Genomic DNA, 19,190 nt, shown 5'->3' with positions numbered 1-19,190 from the left:
GAATTCTGTCCGTCCCCTCCTTCACCCCACCATGTGGAAACATTTAAAAACCCGTAATCATTGTTGTTGGTTCTCTGCAAATGCAGCTTCAATTAGGACTCATGGAAAGTCACTTTCAGTCAGGAAACTGCAGTATCTTCCAGTGGCCTTGAAGTCACAGAAATGCTACGTCCCAGGATTTGTTGAGGAGAGGGTATATGGGTAATGCTGTTGATCAGAAAGAGACAACTGAGCAACTGAGTCTCACAGTGCTAAGACCTTGGGTGTGAGGAACATCTGAAACTATGAATGTCCCCCATGCTGAGTTGAAGCCAAATTGGGGCAGAGCATAATTGTTTAATGAGGAGGTCTCCTTTACCCTTCTTGTTATGCAGGTTTAGGGTCGTTGGCCCCAGATGAGCACCTTCTGCAGATGTATTTACTCACTTTGGTGCGAAGTTCTTTGGTTTTGACCCCATATATGATGGGGTTGAACATGGAAGGGACAAGGAGATAGACGTTAGCGATAATGACGTGTGCTTGAGAAGGGATGCTCTGGCCGAACCTTTGTGTCAGAGAGGAGAAGAGGCAGGAAGAGTAAGACACCAGAATCACACAGATGTGGGCTGTGCAGGTGTTGAGGGCTTTCTGGTGGGCTGTCTTGGAGGAGACTTTGAGGACAGCTCTGATGATCAGTCCATAAGACAGAGCAATGAGCATCAGATCTAACCCAGAGACTGATAATATCATCCCCAATCCATACATCCGACTGACTGTGATGTCCCCACAGGAGATCTTTGCCACAGACATGTGCTCGCAGTATGTGTGGCGGATAATGTGGTTGGCACAGAACGGCAGGCTGCTCAGGCGCAGAGGCATGGGCAAAACCAAGAGAACAGCTCTCACTAAACCCACTAGCCCTAGCTTAGCTATGCGTGCATTGGTGAGGATGGTGGCATATCTCAGAGGGTTGCATATGGCAACGTAGCGATCGAAGGCCATAGTGCTGAGAACGGCTGATTGCATCACAATAACCATGTGCAGGAAGAACATCTGGGTGAGGCAGCCTCCCATAGTAATGTCTTTCAGATTGAACCACAATATACACAGGGCTTTCGGCACAACAGAGGAAGATGTGCTGATGTCGGTGAGTGCCAGCATGCAGAGTAGCAGGTACATTGGTGTGTGCAGGCTCTGCTCTTTGCCTACCACAAACAGAATCAGGAAATTTCCCAGCAAGCTGATAATGTAGCAAACACAGAACGGGATGGCAATCCAGATGTGGGCTGCTTCCAGGTCAGGAATGCCCATTAGGATGAATACAGAAGAGTCAGAAGAGGTGAGGTTGAAGTTAGACATGAGATGGCCGATGTGTGGATTGGACTCAGAATCCTCCAGGTACCTGGGAAGAGAGACACACAAAATGTGGCAGTTACACACTTCATAAGAAACTGTACCGTTGATATTTTCTAGCTATTACCAGTCTACAAAAGGGGCTGAGTACGGAGGTGGAGACATTGGCAGGTGTCTCCAGGTTATTTAACTCTAAGTCAGAAGTCCTCAGAGGGAGTTGAGCAAGCCAGGGGAGTGGGCAGCAAATGGTAGAGGAACCACAGTGTTGATCACTGTAACACAAGTGCCCATTGAAGGAAAACAATCAAACTCCTCAAACACCCAGCAAGGTTCTAATTGAACTGAATACACTCAGAGAATGTCTACACTAGCTCATTAATTCAAGCTAGGTAGGCGAAGCAGGTGACCGGAGTTGGAAATGAAACCTGGGATTTAAATATCCCGGGATTTATTTGCATTTTCCTATCCAGTCGCCATTTTGAAATTTCACTATCCCGAACTAACTGCCTCATGGCTACACTCGACAGTGAAATGTTAATTCGAAATAAGTCCTTAATTCGAATTAACTGTTACTCCTCATTCCATGAGCCTGCACGTGCCACTGTACCCCATTCCATGAGGAGTAACAGTTAATATTTAAATCCTGGGCTTCATTTGCAACTCCGGTCGCCTGATTTGCCTGCCTAGCTTGAATTAATGATTTAGTGTAGACATCGCCTCAGAGAGGGACCTGGGCATCATGGTGCACGGATCTGGGAAACCCTGCGCACAGTGCTTGTATGGCCAGAAACTGCACAAAACACTGGGGACCCTACAGAAAACACAACATCACAAGATGAGTCAGTCAATGCTTCACCCTCCTCTGGATATCCCTGTGCAGTGTTGGGCACCCTTCCCACACAGCGTATTGCAGAATTATCAGGGGTCAGAGAATGACCAAAGGCCTAGGGAACGCTCCTGTGGAGAGGGGTTGAAAAGACGTGGGATTGTTACTCGACAAAGGGGATGAAAAAGAGGGGACATGAGACAATTTTTAGTCCTGCCACACAGTGATACCCCCCCCCCTCCACCCAGCACCAAAACCAGGTCTCAGACAGCAACAGCTCAGAGAAATATCTCCTCAGACAACATTACACTCAGTGTTTGCCGGCCCTGGGGAAATGGGGAGATCAGCTTGATCTGCCTGTCTGATTGGCAGCTCAGCCTGTGCAGGGGAGGAAAGAGGGACAGGCCCAATGGGAGGGAGAGGGGACATGGGGACCTCAAAGAGACAAAAGGACTTTCCTTCAAAAGACACAAAGCTTTACCGTATCGCAGCCCATTCTAAACCCAGACAGACCTTCCTCAGGCTGCTCCTCTGTGTTGACAATTGCAGACGTGGTGACAAAGCTGTAGTGGGGTTGCTCAAGGGAGGAGGAAGGGTCTGGATAGGGGAAGGTGTCAGGGATATTCTGCTGCCATGTGCTCTGTGATACAGCACTGCCCAAGACACCACATGCCCCAGGAGGGCTCGTGTCACCTCTTTGGACCGTGAATGGGTCAGGCTGCTCATGCCCAGTTCAGTGGTGCTCAGCCGCTCTTTCATTGGAGACCCCTGGAGCTGGGAACATTTTTGTTAAGAAAAAAAAAGCCACTCTCCCCATCCCCACCGTGTGTGCACTGGGCACCGAGCCGGGAAAAGAAAATACCAGTGGGCCAGTATCAAAGTGCTGCGACCCCCCAGGAAGACAGCTGCTACCCCCATGGGGTTGTGCATCGCTGCCCTAGTTCACTCAATTTCAGGATCCCACCCCACTGTGATCTGGATACTGCATGTGCCCCTCTGCTCCCCCCACTCTGTGCATTCCTGGGCCTACCCCAGATAGATCTCTACAAGCATCTGATTTCCTCTGAGCCAGGCATGTGCTGTTACTTTTACAGTCTCTTCGTGAGTCTCGTCCTCTCCACGCCCAGAGATGCAGAGAAGGGGCAGAGCAGATCCCTTTTTGCTAACACAAAAAAATGTTAACATGGCTGTTTTTAAATTCTAAGCCGGTGAGTTTGAGGTTTCTGAATCCCTCCTGTCATTTCTTCTGTGCTCCCCACAAGCTCGCCCAGAATTAGAGTCCTCAGGGTGACTCCAGGTGAAGTAACTGAGTTATTAGAATTTTTATAGAATTTTATATTAGGCTTTGGCTGCGCTCCCTAGCAGGGCAGTGACGTGTCTGAACTGGAGAATCTGAGTGAGCCAAAGGAATCTCCACATGCACCAGAAAAGGGAAGCCACCGAGACAGAGAGAAGGACACAGTCAGAGACAAGGAATTGATCTGAAACACAAATCTTTCTCTAAATGATTTATTTTTACCTCCAGTTTTGCCAGGTAAATCGACTGGTGTTTCTGACAATGCTGAACAGCTCAAGTCTTTGTGCTAGTGAATTCCTCTCCTGATTGTTCTTGCCTTGAAAACTGGAAATCTTCCTCGGGCCTAAGCTCCAACTTCATTTCAGAAACAGGCCACTCACTGAAATCCTGCTCAGCAGAGGGATGAAATCTTCCAGCGTGACAGGGAGGCACCAGCATAGGAATCTCATACATCTGACTCTCCGTGAGCTGCAGAGCGACTTTTACAGTTCAGTGCAGCCCCTGGGGAAACTCACGTTGTCCTGGATACCCGGACAATTCCCTGGGCCCCGTGAGCAGGGAAAGAGCAGAAAGCAGGCACATTCAGCCCTCTCCTGGGAGGGAAGAAATTATTCACCAACATCAGGTGCTCAGACTGTCAGGGGAAATGGCTTTGCCTTGCAGACTGGGCAGAGGGATCTGGAGCTACTGAAACCCTGGAGAGAAGGGGAAGAGCCAAGGCTGAGATGTGTTCCCGGGCGTATCAGCATTTCTGGGCTGCTGCCCATCCCCCTCGAGAGGACGCATCCCCATCTCTTCTCCTGGCTGAGGAGCCCGGTACTGAATCCCTGGGACTGCGACCTTGTAGAAGAATCCCAAGCATTGTTACAGGCTGGAGACCGACTGGCTAAGTTGCAGCTCTGCAGAAAAGGACCTGGGAGTTAAAGCGGATGAGAAGCTGGATACAAGTCAACAGGGTGTCCTTGTGGTTAATGGTATATTAGGGTGCATTAGAGGAGCATTGCCGGCAGATCTAGAGAAGAGATTAACAGGATCTGGTGAGGCCACATCTGGAGTATTCTGGCCATTTCTGGGCCCCCCACTATAGATAGGAAGTGGACACATTGGAGAGTGTCCAACAGAGGGCAATAGAGAGCGGAAATGATGAGGGGGCTGGAGCACATGACCTAGGAGGAGAAGATGAGGGATTTGGTTTGTTTAGTCTGCAGAAGCAAAGAGTGAGGGAGGATTTGAGAGCAGCCTTCAACTTCCTGAAGGGAGGTTCCAAAGAGTATGGAGAGAGGCTGTTCTCAGTAGTGACGGATGGCAGAATGAGGAGCAATGGTCTCAAGTTGCAGTGGGGGAGATCTAGGTTGGATATTAGAAAAAACTATTTCTGTAGGAGGGTGGGGAAGCCCTGGAATGGGTTCCTAGGGAGAGGGTGGAATCTCCATCCCCAGAGGTTTTTTAGTCTCAGCTTGACAAAGCCCTGGCTGGGATGGTTTAGTTGAGGTTGGTCCTGCTTTGGGCAGGGGGCTGGACTCAATGAGCTCCTGAGGTCTCTTCCAGCCCTAGGATTCTATGACCCAGAGTTGCTCTTATATTTCCTTGTTCTAAGAACTGAGTGACAGCCACCCCCCTCATACGGCCTCTGTCTGACCAAGGGTAGCACAATGGGCCCCTGCTCTTTCCTAACCCCCCAAGTACAATGCCAGGGGCAGGAGCAGTCTCCCAACCCCTTCAATGATCAGGATGTGCCCTGAGGCCTGTGGACTACACTGGCCATATTGAGGACAGGGATGCTAAAAGGAGATGTTCAGAGGCACAGATTTGACATAGGTGCCCAATGCCCATCTGCATTTATTGCGCAGACAGCACCAAATTTGAAAATAGCCTACTTCAAACTAAACTCAAAATAAGCTACACAATTTGCATAGCTTATTTCGAGTTTAGAGTGCAGTGTACACATAGCCTCAATGGAATGAATCATCAACAAGTTTAAAGCAGGGAAAAGGAAACATTTCTTCCCACAATGCACAGCCAAACTATGGAATTCTGCCAAGAGATGCTGTGAAGCTAGGTCCATCAATACCTATTAGCAAGTTGTTCCAGGATATGACGTTATGCTTTGAGTATTCTAGCCTCTGACAGACAGAATTTGGGAATGGATAGCAGGAGATGGATCCCTCGATAATTGCCGTATTTTGTTCTTTCCCTCTGAAACACCTGCCAGAAGACAGGATTCTGGACTCAACAGACTATTGCTCAGATCCAATGTGGCCAGTCTTCTGTTCTTCTCTGAGTCCCCTTTGTCTTCTCTGGGTGCTGGACCTCATAGTCAATGGTGCCCACAAGCATCACTACCTCAAATGGTCCCTGCCATCAATGCAGTAGTTTGAACTTCATACAGGATAGTAACAATGTCACTCAATCACACAGCACTCCTGTAACACCTTAGAGACTGAGATATGCATTATGTCATGAGTTGTCATGGGTGAAACCCGCTTCATCAGATGAGCTGGAGTGGAAATCTGGGGTATATATAACAGCAAAAAAGTCACCTGACAATTGTAGGGCTGGTTTGAATTCTCACATCGGGACTCCTTTGCTCTAAGTCATTCCTTCCTTGAAGAATCCATTGGACTCATAAACTTTAGACTTTAAGGTCAGAAGGGACCATTATGATAATCTCGTCTGACCCCCTACACAATGCAGGCCACAGAATGTCACCCACCCCTTCTAGAATAATCCTCTCACCTATATCTCAGATATTGAAGCCTTCAAATAGTTTGAAGACCCCAAGATGCAAAGAATCCTCCAGCTGCGACCCATGCCCCATGCTACAGAGGAAGGCGAAAAACCTCCAGGGCCTCTGCCAATCTACCCTGGAGGAAAATTCCTTCCTGACCCCAAATATGGCGATCAGCTAAACCCTGAGCATGTGGGCAAGACTCATCAGCCAGACACCCAGGAAGTTCTCTATAGTAACTCCTATCATCCCTCCATTGGCCTATTTACCACTGATAATGAATGGTCAATTAGTTACCAAAATCATGTTATCTCATCAAGCCATCCCCTTCATAAACGCTCTGATTATTGTCTGGGTTCTTTGCTCTTGCATGTTTCTCCAAGCAGGTTGGAGAGCCTCAAAACTGCTTCCCAGACAGCCATTCAAAAGGAGAAAACTTGGTTGCTTGAGGAACCTTCCTGTTAGGTAAAGGGACCCAGCCTACCAACTTCTTTAACATAGGCATAAAGCAGTAGCCCCCAACCTTTTTGTGTGGCAGGTGCCGCATCAGTGGGTGACATCATCCCGCTGCATCGCCCGACCGGCCCCGTGCCAAGTGCGCCTGTGCCAGACCCCTACCGCGGCCATTTCGCCACTCTGGACTGGCCACCCTGCTCTCACGCCTTCCCCGCCGTGCTCCCTGGCAGGTTCTTCCACTTCTGGTGCTTCCCCACGCCCTGTCACTGCACAAGTTTGGCTCCGCAGAGCATGCGGCCCGTCCTCCCCCGGCCATCCCGTGTCATGACCCCGATGAGGCGGGTGCACATAAGTGCCCCAGAGGGCACTATGGCACCCGGGGGCACCACATTGGGGACCACTGGCATAAAGCTTCTGGGATATCACTCCACTAATTCATGTTTTTGGGGATGGTTGATTGCCATTTAAATGTCTTTCCCCTCAGTAGGTCACAGAGTTCTTTCATTAGTTGTAACGTGAAGGTAGGACCTTTGATCAGTAATGCTTTCTAGGGGTTACCACCACCAGGGAGAATAAATTCTGGGCTCTGAGGTCATCAAATGGAAAGGGCTTAGAAGTGATATTCGGAAAAGTATTTTTGTCTTCATTTTACAGTTCCAAAGCCTTTCTGCCTCGTTCATGCAGCAGGCGTTCTTCCTGGATTACAGGAGAATTCTAATTTGGGATTTTATGGGATGACTTCGCCTCTCACTCTGTGATGCTGGCACAACTTGTCAGCTGGTGGTGGTGGGAGCAGGGCCCCACTGGGAGGCCCTCCTTTCAAAGTAGGAGGAGGGGGACTAGACAAAGATGCAGATAAGCCAGCCAACTGTTTGCTGTGTGTGCAGTCGGTCAGTGTGTTGCAGGGAGGGCTGGATCACTTTTGGCAGGAGGCACCCTAGGCTGTCCTGTCCTCAGGACCAGAGCCTGCTAAGCAGGCGTGGACAACTGAGGCTGAGCAATAAAGCCTGGAGGGGAAGGGGGAAGGCTTCAGGCCCTGCTCCCACCCCCAGCACAATCCCATTGGCTGATTTCTGGCCAGAAACTGGCTAATGGGAGCTTCCCATTTGAATAACAGGCAGCCACAAAGCACCACGCCCTCTCCCCTCTGGCTCAGTTATTCACACAAGCACATGACTGGGCAGGCAGGCTAGGTGGCTGGGAAACATTTTAAGCTCTTCAAGCATTTAGCTCTGCAGGGAGGTAGGCTGGTTTGGCTACTGGCTGGTAAGTCTCCTGGCCAGAACCTGCCTCTAGCACCCCAGCTCCTTCCTTTCCCAACCCTCTGCCCTCCCACTCAGCTTACTCAAACCCTCTACCCCCCTCCTGCACCCAAACTCCCTCCTAGATCTAGCACCCCAATCTCTTGCCCCAGGATCATAATCCCTTCCTATCCTCGGTCATGTCCCAAACACCTGCACCCCAGTCCCCTGCCCTCCTTCACCCAAACTCTCTCTTAGGCTCCACTCCCCCCCCCCCCCCGTAGCCCAGTCCTTTACCCCAAGCTCCCTTCTGCACCCAGCCTCCATCCCAGACCCCTCACCTCCTCCATTAATATCATGGAAGAGTGTGGCCCTCAACCACTTTCCAAAATCTTGAAGAGGCCCCCCCATCAAAAATGATTGCCCACCCCAACCTAGCAGGTGGATGTATAAGGAGTGGGAAACCCATTCCCACTGGAGCAGTTATAAGAGATTCATAGTCAACCTGAAAGGGCACATTAAGTGGGGTCCCTCAGGCTGTGTCCAGACTCAGGGTTTTTTCCGAAAAAAGTAGCCTTTTTTCGAAAAAACTTCACCTGGGTCTAGACTGCAGCCGCGTTCTTTCTAAATTAAATCGAAAGAACACGGCTTTTCTTTCAACGGTGGTAAACCTAATTCCATGAGGAAGAACGCCTTTTTTTGAAAATGCTCTTTCGAAAAAAGGCGTTCTTGAAAGCAAACAGGGCTTTTTAGAAAGAGAGCATCCAGACTCACTCACTGCTTTCTTTCAAAAAAGCGGCTTGCTTTTTCGAAAGTTCCGCGTGCAGTCTAGACGCTCTCTTTCGAAAGAGGCTTTTTTGAAAGTATCTTTCGAAAAAGCCTCTTTCAAAAGAGGCTTGCAGTCTAGACATAGCCTCAGGGATTAGTGGTGGGTGAGGTTTCCTTGTATATCTTCTTCAGAGATTTCAATAATGACACAGAGAGTACACTTAGAAAGCTCATGGATGATTCCAAGCTGATAGAGGCCACAAGTGCTTCAGAGGATAGGATGAAAATTTAAAATGATCCAGAAATACTGGAGAAGTGGTCTGAGATAAATAGCATGAAATTTAATAAGGGCAAATGCAAAGTGCTCCACTGAGGAAGGCACAATCAGTTGCATATATACAGAATGGGAAATGATTGTCTAGGAAGGAATTCTGCAGAAGAGGATTTAGGGGCCATAGTGGACCACAAGCTAAACAGGAGTCAACAGTGTGACATTGCTGGGGAAAAAACACCACACCAAATGCCATTCTGGGATATATTAGCAGGAATGTTGTAAGAAAAACACAACACTATTGCAAACTGGTGAGACTTCAGGTGGAGTATTGTGTCCAGTTCTGGGTGTCATATTTTAGGAAAGACACACTGAAGAAAATCCAGAGAAGACCAACAAAAATAACTAAAGGTCTAGAAAATATCTCTTATGAAGGAAGATTGATTTTTTTTGGATGGAGATGAAAAAGCTGAAAGAGGAAATAATAGCAGTTTTCAAGTATATAAAAGGTTGCTACAGGGACAAGGATGAAAAAAATTGTTCTTGTTAATCTCCAAGGATCGGACAAGAAGCAATGGACACACATTGCAGCAAGGAAGATTTAAGTTGGACATTAAGAAAAAATTCCTACCAGGGTAGTTAATTCCTGGAGCAAATTGCCTAGGGAGGTTGTGGAGCTCCATCATGGGAGACTTTTAAGAGCAGGTTAGATCAAGACTAGTCTAGTTTAGTGGTCAGGAATGTCTTAGGGTATGTCTACACTACCCCGTTAGTTCGAACTAGCGGGGTAATGTAGGCATACCGCACTTGCAAATGAAGCCCGGGAAATTCAAATCCCGGGCTTCATTTGCAAGTGCAGTATGCCTACATTACCCTCCTAGTTCGAACTAGGAGGGTAGTGTAGACATACCCTTAGTTATTATTTAGTCCTGCCTTCATTGCAGGGGACTGAACTAGATGACGAGCTGTGGTCCCTTCCTGTCCTACCCTTCTATGGCCACATCTATACTTATGTGCTTGAGATCGATCATCTGGCATTTGATTTAGTGGATCTAGTTAAGACCCACTAAATCAAATGCTATGGGCACCTGTGGTCAGTGCCAGCACTCCTTGCAGTCATGAGGAATAAGGGAAGTTGCTGGGAGCATTTGCTCCCATCAACCTCCCCCTGTGAAGATAGCACCAAGTTCAGCTTAAGGTAGGTCAACTCTAGCTATGTTATTTATGTATTTATATTAAGCTGACCTCCCAGGCCTAGTGTTAGACCTGCCCTATGATTCTATAAATAGGAGCGAGCGAGCAACAGTCAAAGAGGAATGAGTTCTATTAAAATATACTGCAGGCAAGGCACAGTGTATTGACAATATGTACAAATGCTTATATACAAGCACTAAATAATCTAAATACTAAGATGGGTGAACTAGAGTACCTCGTATGAAATGAGGATATCATTTGTGAGCTTCCGCCAGGGCCTGTACTGGAGGATTCCTCTACCCTGTCCTAGCTCCTCTGTCCAGGGTTCAGCTCAGGTATGAAATCTGTAGTGCACTTGAAAAGTGTGTTGGAATTGTGGACACTCACTTAAATCGATAAGGGGTTCGCTGGTCCTTCTTACAGGCAGGAGCTCCCTAGGGAAGCAAGAAATCCGGGTCACAATGTATGGAGCCAGTCTCAGAGAAGTTGAGGTAAGTCGTTCATAGCCATGTTGGCACCAGCGTATAGTGGGACATGGTGATATTCGGTGTTTTTAAGCATTTAGGAGGCTGTTGCCATCCCCAATTCACCTGTGAGCATCTCTGGTTTCAATCCCAGCCTTAAATGCGCTAGCAAATTCTCCTGCTGCTTGATCCTTCTGTGTCCTTCTAGCTTTCTCCCATCCCCTAACATCTTCTCTGCCCCACCCAGTCACCTGCCTCCTTTGCATTCTCTCTCCCTGCTTCCCCACTCTCCCCAGTATTTCCCCTCCATTTCCACTTACATTCACTCTCTCTCTCTCTCTCTCTCTCTCTCTCTCTCCCTCACTCCTCCTCTCCCCCCACTTTTCCTGTCTCTTTCATTACTTGTGACGCTCCATTAATTTACCAGTGCTATTGGTAGGTAATTGCCTTAGAAACCTGGGACTACATTTGAATCAGGAGCAAATGTCCATTTTTGAGAGCACAGAGGGGTTCTGGCAGAAGAGAGGATCGAGGGTGTGAGCTGAGCAGACAGGAGGGAGGATCCATATGAAAATACCAACCTGTAGAAAAGGTGGGCACTGAACGTCCTGTTATATTGTTGCTAATTTTTGCATCACAAAAACTCAGTTCCAAGTAGTGGGGGCTCTTGTATAACACATGGCTCACTGTATGGTATTTTCCCTTCAGCATCTGATTAAGAGGTGTTGGTTTGTTACCGTTCCCAACTAGAGCCTTTGGCCTCTTAGCTGAAGCTCACTGGGTCTTGCTTTTAATTGTGGCTGTCCCCAGTTTGAAAGCTCTTTGCACTTGCAGACCCAGCCCTGGCTCAACCATGGGTGTGAGGAGGCCGGTGGAAAATGTTCGATGAAACGGAAAAGAAAAGAAAATGCAAGACTGTGGAGCTAAGAAAGGCCGGAAAGTTCCAGGTTGGCTTTAGAAATGGACAGAGGCGTATGTGTGAGGTTCAATTTTTCCAAACTAGTTTGTCAAATAGAGGAGGATGCAGGAGTGAGACCGGAGAAGAATGCAGGAGAATTGACGCACAAGAACATAGCACACGAACCAATGTGGATGCCCTGACTTTGGTTTCATAGTTTGGGGCCAGATCCTTCGCTGGCACAAACTGGAGTAGCTCCAGTGATGTCAATGGACCAGATATTGAACTAGTGTACATTGGCCTAGCATTACTGATATCAGTGGATCATATTATCAGCTGGTGTAAATTGATATGGTTCTGTTAGGATCCAAGGACCAGATCCTTAGCTGGTGTAATCAGGTGGGGCACGTCCAATTCAGGGCAGCCCCAATGATGTTAACAGAGCTATGGTGCAACTAGCTATGGACTTGATGTGTGCAGCACTTAAGGGGTTAACGAACATGCAGACAAGTTCTGTTCCCTGATGATCGGCCATGCCTGGGGAGTTTGTGAGAGAATCCATATAAGCAGTGCCACAGCGAGAGCTGTCAGGCAGCCCTACAATGTGCCGCTCCCTGTATGGTGAAGAGCATCATTTCCTCCTCTCTTCATGCCTGAACTCGGTGAGTGTGTCGATTCCTCCACAGCAATACATGGGATTGGACTTTGATCTCCCTTCCACCAGGGTACATCTGCCATTGTCTGTCCTGATTTGACTCCAGATTAATACTATCATGATGGAGAGGAGATGCTGCTTGAGCGTCCATCCAATCTAACCGAGTTCTGAAAGAGGGACTAAGGCAACTGGCTCAGCAGCCTCACCGGTGTATCGTGAGGATTCATTAATGCGTTACTAATATGAAGCTATGCATGCAGAATGCTTGAAAAGGGACACCCCCAAGGAAATATTCCCCATCTCGGTAGCAAGATCATACGTCACACAAGGTCGGTTCTCAAGCCTGCGGCTCAGACTTTCACCCTCGATGTCTGGATTCAGGGTTTTCCCCATGTGTGTCCCATTGCCCTGCAGCCGCGCACTGTGTCCACAAAATACCAGTGTACAGGTCAGGAGGAAATTCTGCTTTCACATAGAAAATGAAATTAGGCTGTGATCACTCGCACCTAAACCATATGGAATTGGAATGGTCTAATATTGAACAGGGTGAGATCTAAATGTATCATTAATGCTAATCGGGTCTTACTTATCTCCTGCCTACCCCAAACCACAGAATTTCATGTGGCTATTCCTGGATCAGACTTATAGGCTGTGTCTAGACTGGCAAGTTTTTCCGCAAAATCATTTGCTTTTGCGGAAAAACTTGCCAGCTGTCTACACTGGCCACTTGAATTTCTGCAAGAACACTGACGATCTCATGTAAGATCGTCAGGGTTCTTGTGGAAATACTGAGCTGCTCCCATTCGTGCAAAAGTCCTTTTGTACAAAACATTTGCGCAAGAGGGCCAGTGTAAATAGCACAGTACTGTTTTCTGCAAAAAAGCCCCAATTGCGAAAATGGCAATCGGGGCTTTTTTGCGGAAAAGCGCGTCTCGATTGGCCACGGACACTTTTCCGCAAAAAGTACTTTTGCAGAAAAGCGTCCTGCCAATCTAGACACGCTTTTACGGAAATGCTTTTAATGGAAAACTTTTCCGTTAAAAGCATTTCTGGAAAATCATGCCAGTGTAGACGTATCCCTCATGTCTGGATAGGGGAGATTACAGCTGTGGATAGGAACATACAGGACTGGATATACTACGGATAATGGTTTGGTTTGTAGCATTAAGCCTAGAAGGGTCTCTTAGATCAGATCATGGAACCATAGAATCCAAGGGTGGGAAGAGACCTCAGGAAGTCATCGAATCCAACCTCCTGCCCAAAGCAGGACCAACCGCAACAAAATCATCCCAGCCAGGGATTTGTCAAGCCGGGACTTAAAAACCTCTAGGGATGGAGATTCCACCACCTCCCTAGGGAACCCATCCCAGTGCTTCACCACCCTCCTGGGGAAATAGTTTGTCCTAATATCCAACCTAGACCTCCCCCTCTGCAACCTGATCATCTACTTTTTGCTGCTGTTTAGCACAAGCCATTCCAGTTCCTCCAATTATCCTTTAATGGAGCCCAGTATCTTGAAACTAGTTAACACCAAAACATGCGCTTGGCTGAAACGCCTGCCAGAAAGGTATGTGTCTTTGGTTAGAGATGGAAAACTCACCATTGTGCTATGGAGTTTGTTCCAGTGGTGGATCTCCATCTCTGTGCAAAAAATTTTGACAAGCAGCTAATTTCAATGCGTCCGACTTCAGCTTCTAGCTTTGGGTTCTTGTTTTGTGTTTCTCTGCTAGTTTAAAGGGTCTGTTAGCACCTGCTGTTTTCTCCCCGTGGAGTCCTTACATATGGTCACTTAGCTGCCTATTCCTCTCCGTTGTGTTAAACTGAACAGACTGAGCTCACATGAGGCATTTTCTCTCTGCTTCAAATTGATTGCCCAGCTCTTTCCGGCACCTTCTCTCATTTGTCAACATCCTTTTAGAAATGCGGACCCCAGAGCTGGAGGCCTCATCCAAGTGTCGGCCTCACCAATGCCAATTAGAGGTAAAAACCCCTCCCTTACCCCTTGCCCACTACCCCCTCTTCATACATTCAATGAACGCATCTGCCCTTTGCTTCACAGCCTCACTCTGGCAACTTGCCCAGAGTTGCTTGTCCACTATGACCCCCTAATGCCTTTCAGAGCTTCCCAGTTTATAGCCCCCCACTCGGCAAGGCTGCGCTGCATTCCTTGGTTCTAGATGTCTACTTTGCTTTTGGCTGTAGACAGATGCATGTTGTTTGAACGGGCCCCCGCACACTAGGGCTGTGTCTAGACTACAGGGTTTTGGCGACAAAAGTGGACTTTTGTCAACACTATACCTGTGTGCACACTGCCTTTGAGTTATGTCGACATAACGCTGACAAAATTCAGCAGTTTTGTCGACATATGTAAACCTCATTCTACGAGGAATAACACCTTTTGTCGACAGAGTTCTGTCGATAGAAGGCATTATTGCATCTACACTGTCCTTTGCGTCCACACTGTTATGTCGACAAAGCGGCTTGCTTTGTCGACAGAACTGGATGTAGTCTAGACGCTCTATGTCGACATAAGTTTTGTCGACAGAGTCTGTCGACAAAACCCTGTAGTCTAGACATACACTATGAGACCCAGAAGGTTCTGTGTGACAGTGCTCTGTCCTCTTCATTTACCGCCCCTTCGTAACATAAGACCAGTGGTATAAAGATCTCCCTCCCCCCGCCCACTTGTTCACTCTCTGGGAGTTCGTGAGTGTTCTGTGCCTCTAGCAATCAGGCCTGTGTAATTGCATGTCTACATATAGATGGAGCCCAGTTCCAAGCACCCTCAGTGTCTATGCTACACACTTGGGCCTGGTCGACAGTAGACCAGGCAGGTCAGTTTCAGGTACCCAACTGCATAGCTGGGGTCAGCTTTCCTTAAGCCAAGCTGTGGCAGCATCCAAACACAGGAGGCTGACAGGAGCACATGGTTCTGTCAGCTTCCTTTACTCCTCACAGAACGAAGAGTGCCGGATCCTGGCAGGGGCTGCCCTCAGTGTTCGATATATGGCTCTACATTAGACCTGCTAAATCAAATACTAGAAGATCAATCTCCAGAGGGTCGATCTTCTTCCTGGGGTGGACATGTCCCTTCAGTGCCTGGCCACCTGAGCTGAACAGACTTTCCGACTGACAGATGAGGATGATCTGTGTCATTGGGCCAAGCCCCTCACTTGGTGAAGGGATGCCATTTCAGATTTGGGAGGAGGAGGAATACAAATTTAACCAAGATTCCATTCCAGGGGCTTCTCAGGTACTTGAAACCTCCTGATGTGTTTGCAGTAATAACATAAGGTATGTCTACACTACCACCCTAGTTCGAACTAGGGTGGTTAATGTAGTCATATGAACTTGCAAATGAAGCCCAGGATTCGAATTTCCATGTACAGATGTTCCATGTACAGATAGTTCCATGTACAGATAGTTCGGAATAGGAAGCCTAGTCCGAACTATCTAGTTCGTACCACGTGTAGCCGCGGGCACGGAGTCCGCACTAGCGGACATTTAAAAATGGCGGCGCCCGGCAACATGCAAATGAAGCCCGGGAAATTCGAATCCTGGGCTTCATTTGCAAGTTCATATGACTACATTAACCACCCTAGTTTGAACTAGGGTGGTAGTGTAGACATACCCACAGACATTTGCTGACAGGAACACTGTTCCTAATCCGTAAAGAAAGAGGGTTTCATGTTCCATATGCGAAGGAGGGTTTTATGTTCTAGCTTGACAAAGCCCAGGCTGGGATAGTTTAGTTGGGGTTGGTCCTGCTTTTAGCGGGGAGGTTGGACTCAATGACCTCTTGAAGTTTCTTCCAGCCCTAGGATTCTATGTACTTTGTAAATTTAGAACAATCAACAGCAAGATATTTGCAATCCCAAATGTTGAGGTATCAGTTTGGTAGCCTTAACACGGATATCAAAACCACACCTTTGATACTTTGTTTACTGTCTTTAGTAGAGAGAAATACAATCTGCCTTCCCCTGCAATTATCATTGTTTTTAAATGTCTTACTGGTCCAAATTGTGAAGAGAAGAATCAGATAGTTAATATGTTCCATGAATGTTTAACAGTAAATACCCCACTCAGCAAAAATAGAGTCGCCGGATTTCTACTGAATCAATAGTCCAGTTCCTTAAATAAACAAAGAAAAAACAGTAGCCCAAAAGTATCTCAATCTGTGGATTCAAACAATTGTTTTATTACCACATTGGACTATACCTTAAAAAAGAATCACTAGCTACAGTATAATTAAATGATGGGCATTAGCAGCATAGATCTACAATAAATCAGTTTTGCCAGCCAAATCTTGGTTTGGAATTACGTTCACGGAATGGTTTGTGCAAATAGTTATGAATAAATACAAAGGACTGGAATCACAGAATCATAGAACACTAGAACTGGAAGGGACCTTGTGAGGTCATCAAGTCCAGTCCTCTGCCCTCCCGGCAAGAGCAAGCACCATCTAGATCATCCATGACAGATGTCTATCTAACCTGACAGATGTCTGTCTAACGAGGAAGGAGGTTCCTAGTGTGTTGCTCTAAGGACCTGAGAGTTTAAACATCACCTCCACGACATTCCCGGAAGGCGCTCAAGTTTGTGAGACTCTGACACCCTCCCAAATAGTAAAGAGTAAGCAAAGAGGAGCTAAGGTGACTTACCAGCTGGAAGAGAAGGACATACAGCAAAGCAGACACACAGCTACAAAATGGCTGGCGGCTTAGCACAGCATTTTTATTTATTTATTTATTTATTTATTTATTTTTGCCTCTGCACATGTAAAAGGCTCCTCAAAAGGTGTCTGGGAGAAAGTCCAAGAATTGAAAAGTGTGGCTGACACCCTGCTGAGGAATCTGCATGTGCATGTAACAATCTGCATGGGCCCTGCCTGGTAACCTGACCCAAAGCGCATGTCCGGTTGTTCTCCTGTCATGTCTTGGGGTAAATCAGTTGCCCAATCCTCATCCAACTATTCGGTTAATAGATATTGGTTGTCACAAGGTTGTTTTCCTTTCTCTCCAGTAACAGAGCACTGAAAGTCACCCCCGAGGCAACTATATGGGATCCTTGGAGTGATGCCTGAGGGGAGACGCTCTACATTGTGAAGAGGTTCTATTGCACCCAGTCACCCCTTTAATCACAACCGTTGAAAGCACAGCATCTGCGGCCCAGACCCTATGCCATGGTGGCTTTCAATCACACCTCAGCCGGCCCTGCGGTATTCCTCCTGATGGGCATCCCGGGGCTAGAACAAGCCCACGGCTGGCTCGCCATCCCTTTGTGTGCCCTGTATATTGTGGCTGTCCTAGGGAACAGCATCATACTGTTAATTATACGGTCAGAGCCAAGCCTCCAACAGCCCATGTACTATTTCCTGAGCATGCTGGCACTCACTGACCTGGGCCTGTCAGCTTCCACACTGCCCACAATGCTCAGCATCTTCCTCTTCAATTCCCAGGAGGTGAGTGTTGATGCCTGCTTTGCCCAGCTGTTCTCCATCCACACGTTCTCCATCATGGAGTCAGCCGTTCTGTTGGTTATGGCCTTTGACCGCTTTGTGGCCATCCACATGCCCCTGAGGTATGCCTCCATCTTAACCAACGCCACTGTTGCCAAGATAGGGCTGGCGTTGGCGGTGAGGAGTGTGCTCGTGATGATGCCAATCCCCTTTCTACTCCGGCGGCTATGGTTTTGTCTTTCCAACATCCTCTCCCACTCCTTCTGCCTGCACCCAGATGTCATGCAACTGGCCTGCTCTGACAGGAGAATCAACAGCGCCTACGGCTTGTTTGTGGTCATCAGCACCATGGGCCTAGATGCGCTGCTCATCGTCCTGTCCTACGTGATGATCATGATGACTGTCTTTAGTATCGCCTCCAAAGAGGAGCGCCTCAAGGCTCTGAGCACCTGTGTCTCCCACATCTGTGCCGTCCTGCTCTTCTACATCCCCATGATTGGCATCTCTATGATCCACCGTTTCGAGGAACGTGCCTCTCCCCTCGTCTCCATCCTCATGGCTGACGTCTATGTGTTGGCCCCCCCGGTGATGAACCCCATTGTGTACAGCGTGAAGACACAGCAGATCCGCAGGAGAATAGTCCAGAGGTTCCAGAAGAAGAAGATCCCAGATAAAGGGAGGCTGAGAGGTCTTGTTCTCACAGGACCTGCATCCGAGCCGTCGTTCATACCTGCCTAAAATGGATCCCTTGGGATTTGGTAACGTTCGCACCTACTTTGAGCAGGTTTAAAGGCGACACGAGGTGCAAGACTGTGACAGAGCAAGTCCCAACATCCAAAGGGATTCTCCATCAGCTGAATCGGGAAAACAATGTAAGGATTTCTCATGTGTTAGCCACTTTACGGCTGCTGGTAGCCCTAGATAGAGCACAGCTGTTCCGCTTCTCACACCATCCAGCTACACTGGGTACTTGCCATGATGCCAGCCTGCCAGTTGCTTCACTACTTGCCTTAATCACAAGTGCAGCATTTCTGAGTGTGGGGAACCAGCTGCCATAGGCATCCCACCTGGAGGGTCCTGCAGTGTGACCTAGTGGTTTGAGCATGGGACCAAACCTGGGTTCTAAGCCCAGCTCTGCCACTGGCCTTTTGGATGACCTTAGCTAGGTCCCTTCACCCCCCTTTTGCTTCAGTTTCCTCACCTGTAAAATGGGGGTACTGACACTGATGGAATTTGTAAAATGCTTTGAGATGTACTAATGACAAATGCTGTATAGGAGGTAGGTATTAGCGTTCTCTGGGGGAGTCATGTCCGTACAGCTACCTGCTATGTCCCATCTCACTCCTTCTGGACTGCCAAGTGTACCATATACCTCCAAGTGACAATTTTAGCCCGTAAGTGCTCAGGGATCGTGTCCTATTTTGTGTCCATCGCACCTCCAGGTACCCTGACAGAGATGGAATAATAAGGGGTTGACCTTGACTCATTGCAGGTCATGCCTGCCTTCCCAGCACTCACAGAGACCATGCAAAACAACACTCATGTATCACCCAGACCCCTGCCTCCAACTCCTGAGGCCAACGCAGCTGTGATACTTCATGA

At 47.9% G+C, this 19,190-nt stretch overlaps 2 protein-coding genes across 2 annotated transcripts; one reads left to right on the top strand and one right to left on the bottom strand.

Moving 5' to 3' along the window:
• Window positions 1–366: 366 nt before the first annotated feature.
• On the bottom strand, window positions 367–15,286 carry LOC102447449 (olfactory receptor 52D1-like). Its single transcript, XM_075923410.1, has 2 exons — window positions 15,147–15,286; window positions 367–1,381 (listed from the first exon to the last, which is right to left on the bottom strand). The coding sequence occupies exons 1-2, from the start codon at window positions 15,284–15,286 to the stop codon at window positions 367–369; spliced, it is 1,155 nt and encodes a 384-aa protein (XP_075779525.1).
• A 1,990-nt stretch (window positions 15,287–17,276) lies between these two features.
• LOC102443992 (olfactory receptor 51A4-like) lies at window positions 17,277–18,326 on the top strand. The gene has a single exon (XM_075923335.1). It carries the CDS (start codon window positions 17,313–17,315, stop codon window positions 18,324–18,326), a length of 1,014 nt encoding a protein of 337 aa, XP_075779450.1. The 5' UTR covers window positions 17,277–17,312.
• The last annotated feature ends 864 nt before the right edge of the window (window positions 18,327–19,190 follow it).

This window comes from Pelodiscus sinensis, chromosome 1, assembly GCF_049634645.1.
Source record: "Pelodiscus sinensis isolate JC-2024 chromosome 1, ASM4963464v1, whole genome shotgun sequence".
Classification (NCBI taxonomy): domain Eukaryota; kingdom Metazoa; phylum Chordata; order Testudines; family Trionychidae; genus Pelodiscus; species Pelodiscus sinensis.
The sequence above is the reverse complement of the archived record's forward strand: the minus strand, read 5'-3'. Positions and strand labels throughout refer to the sequence as shown.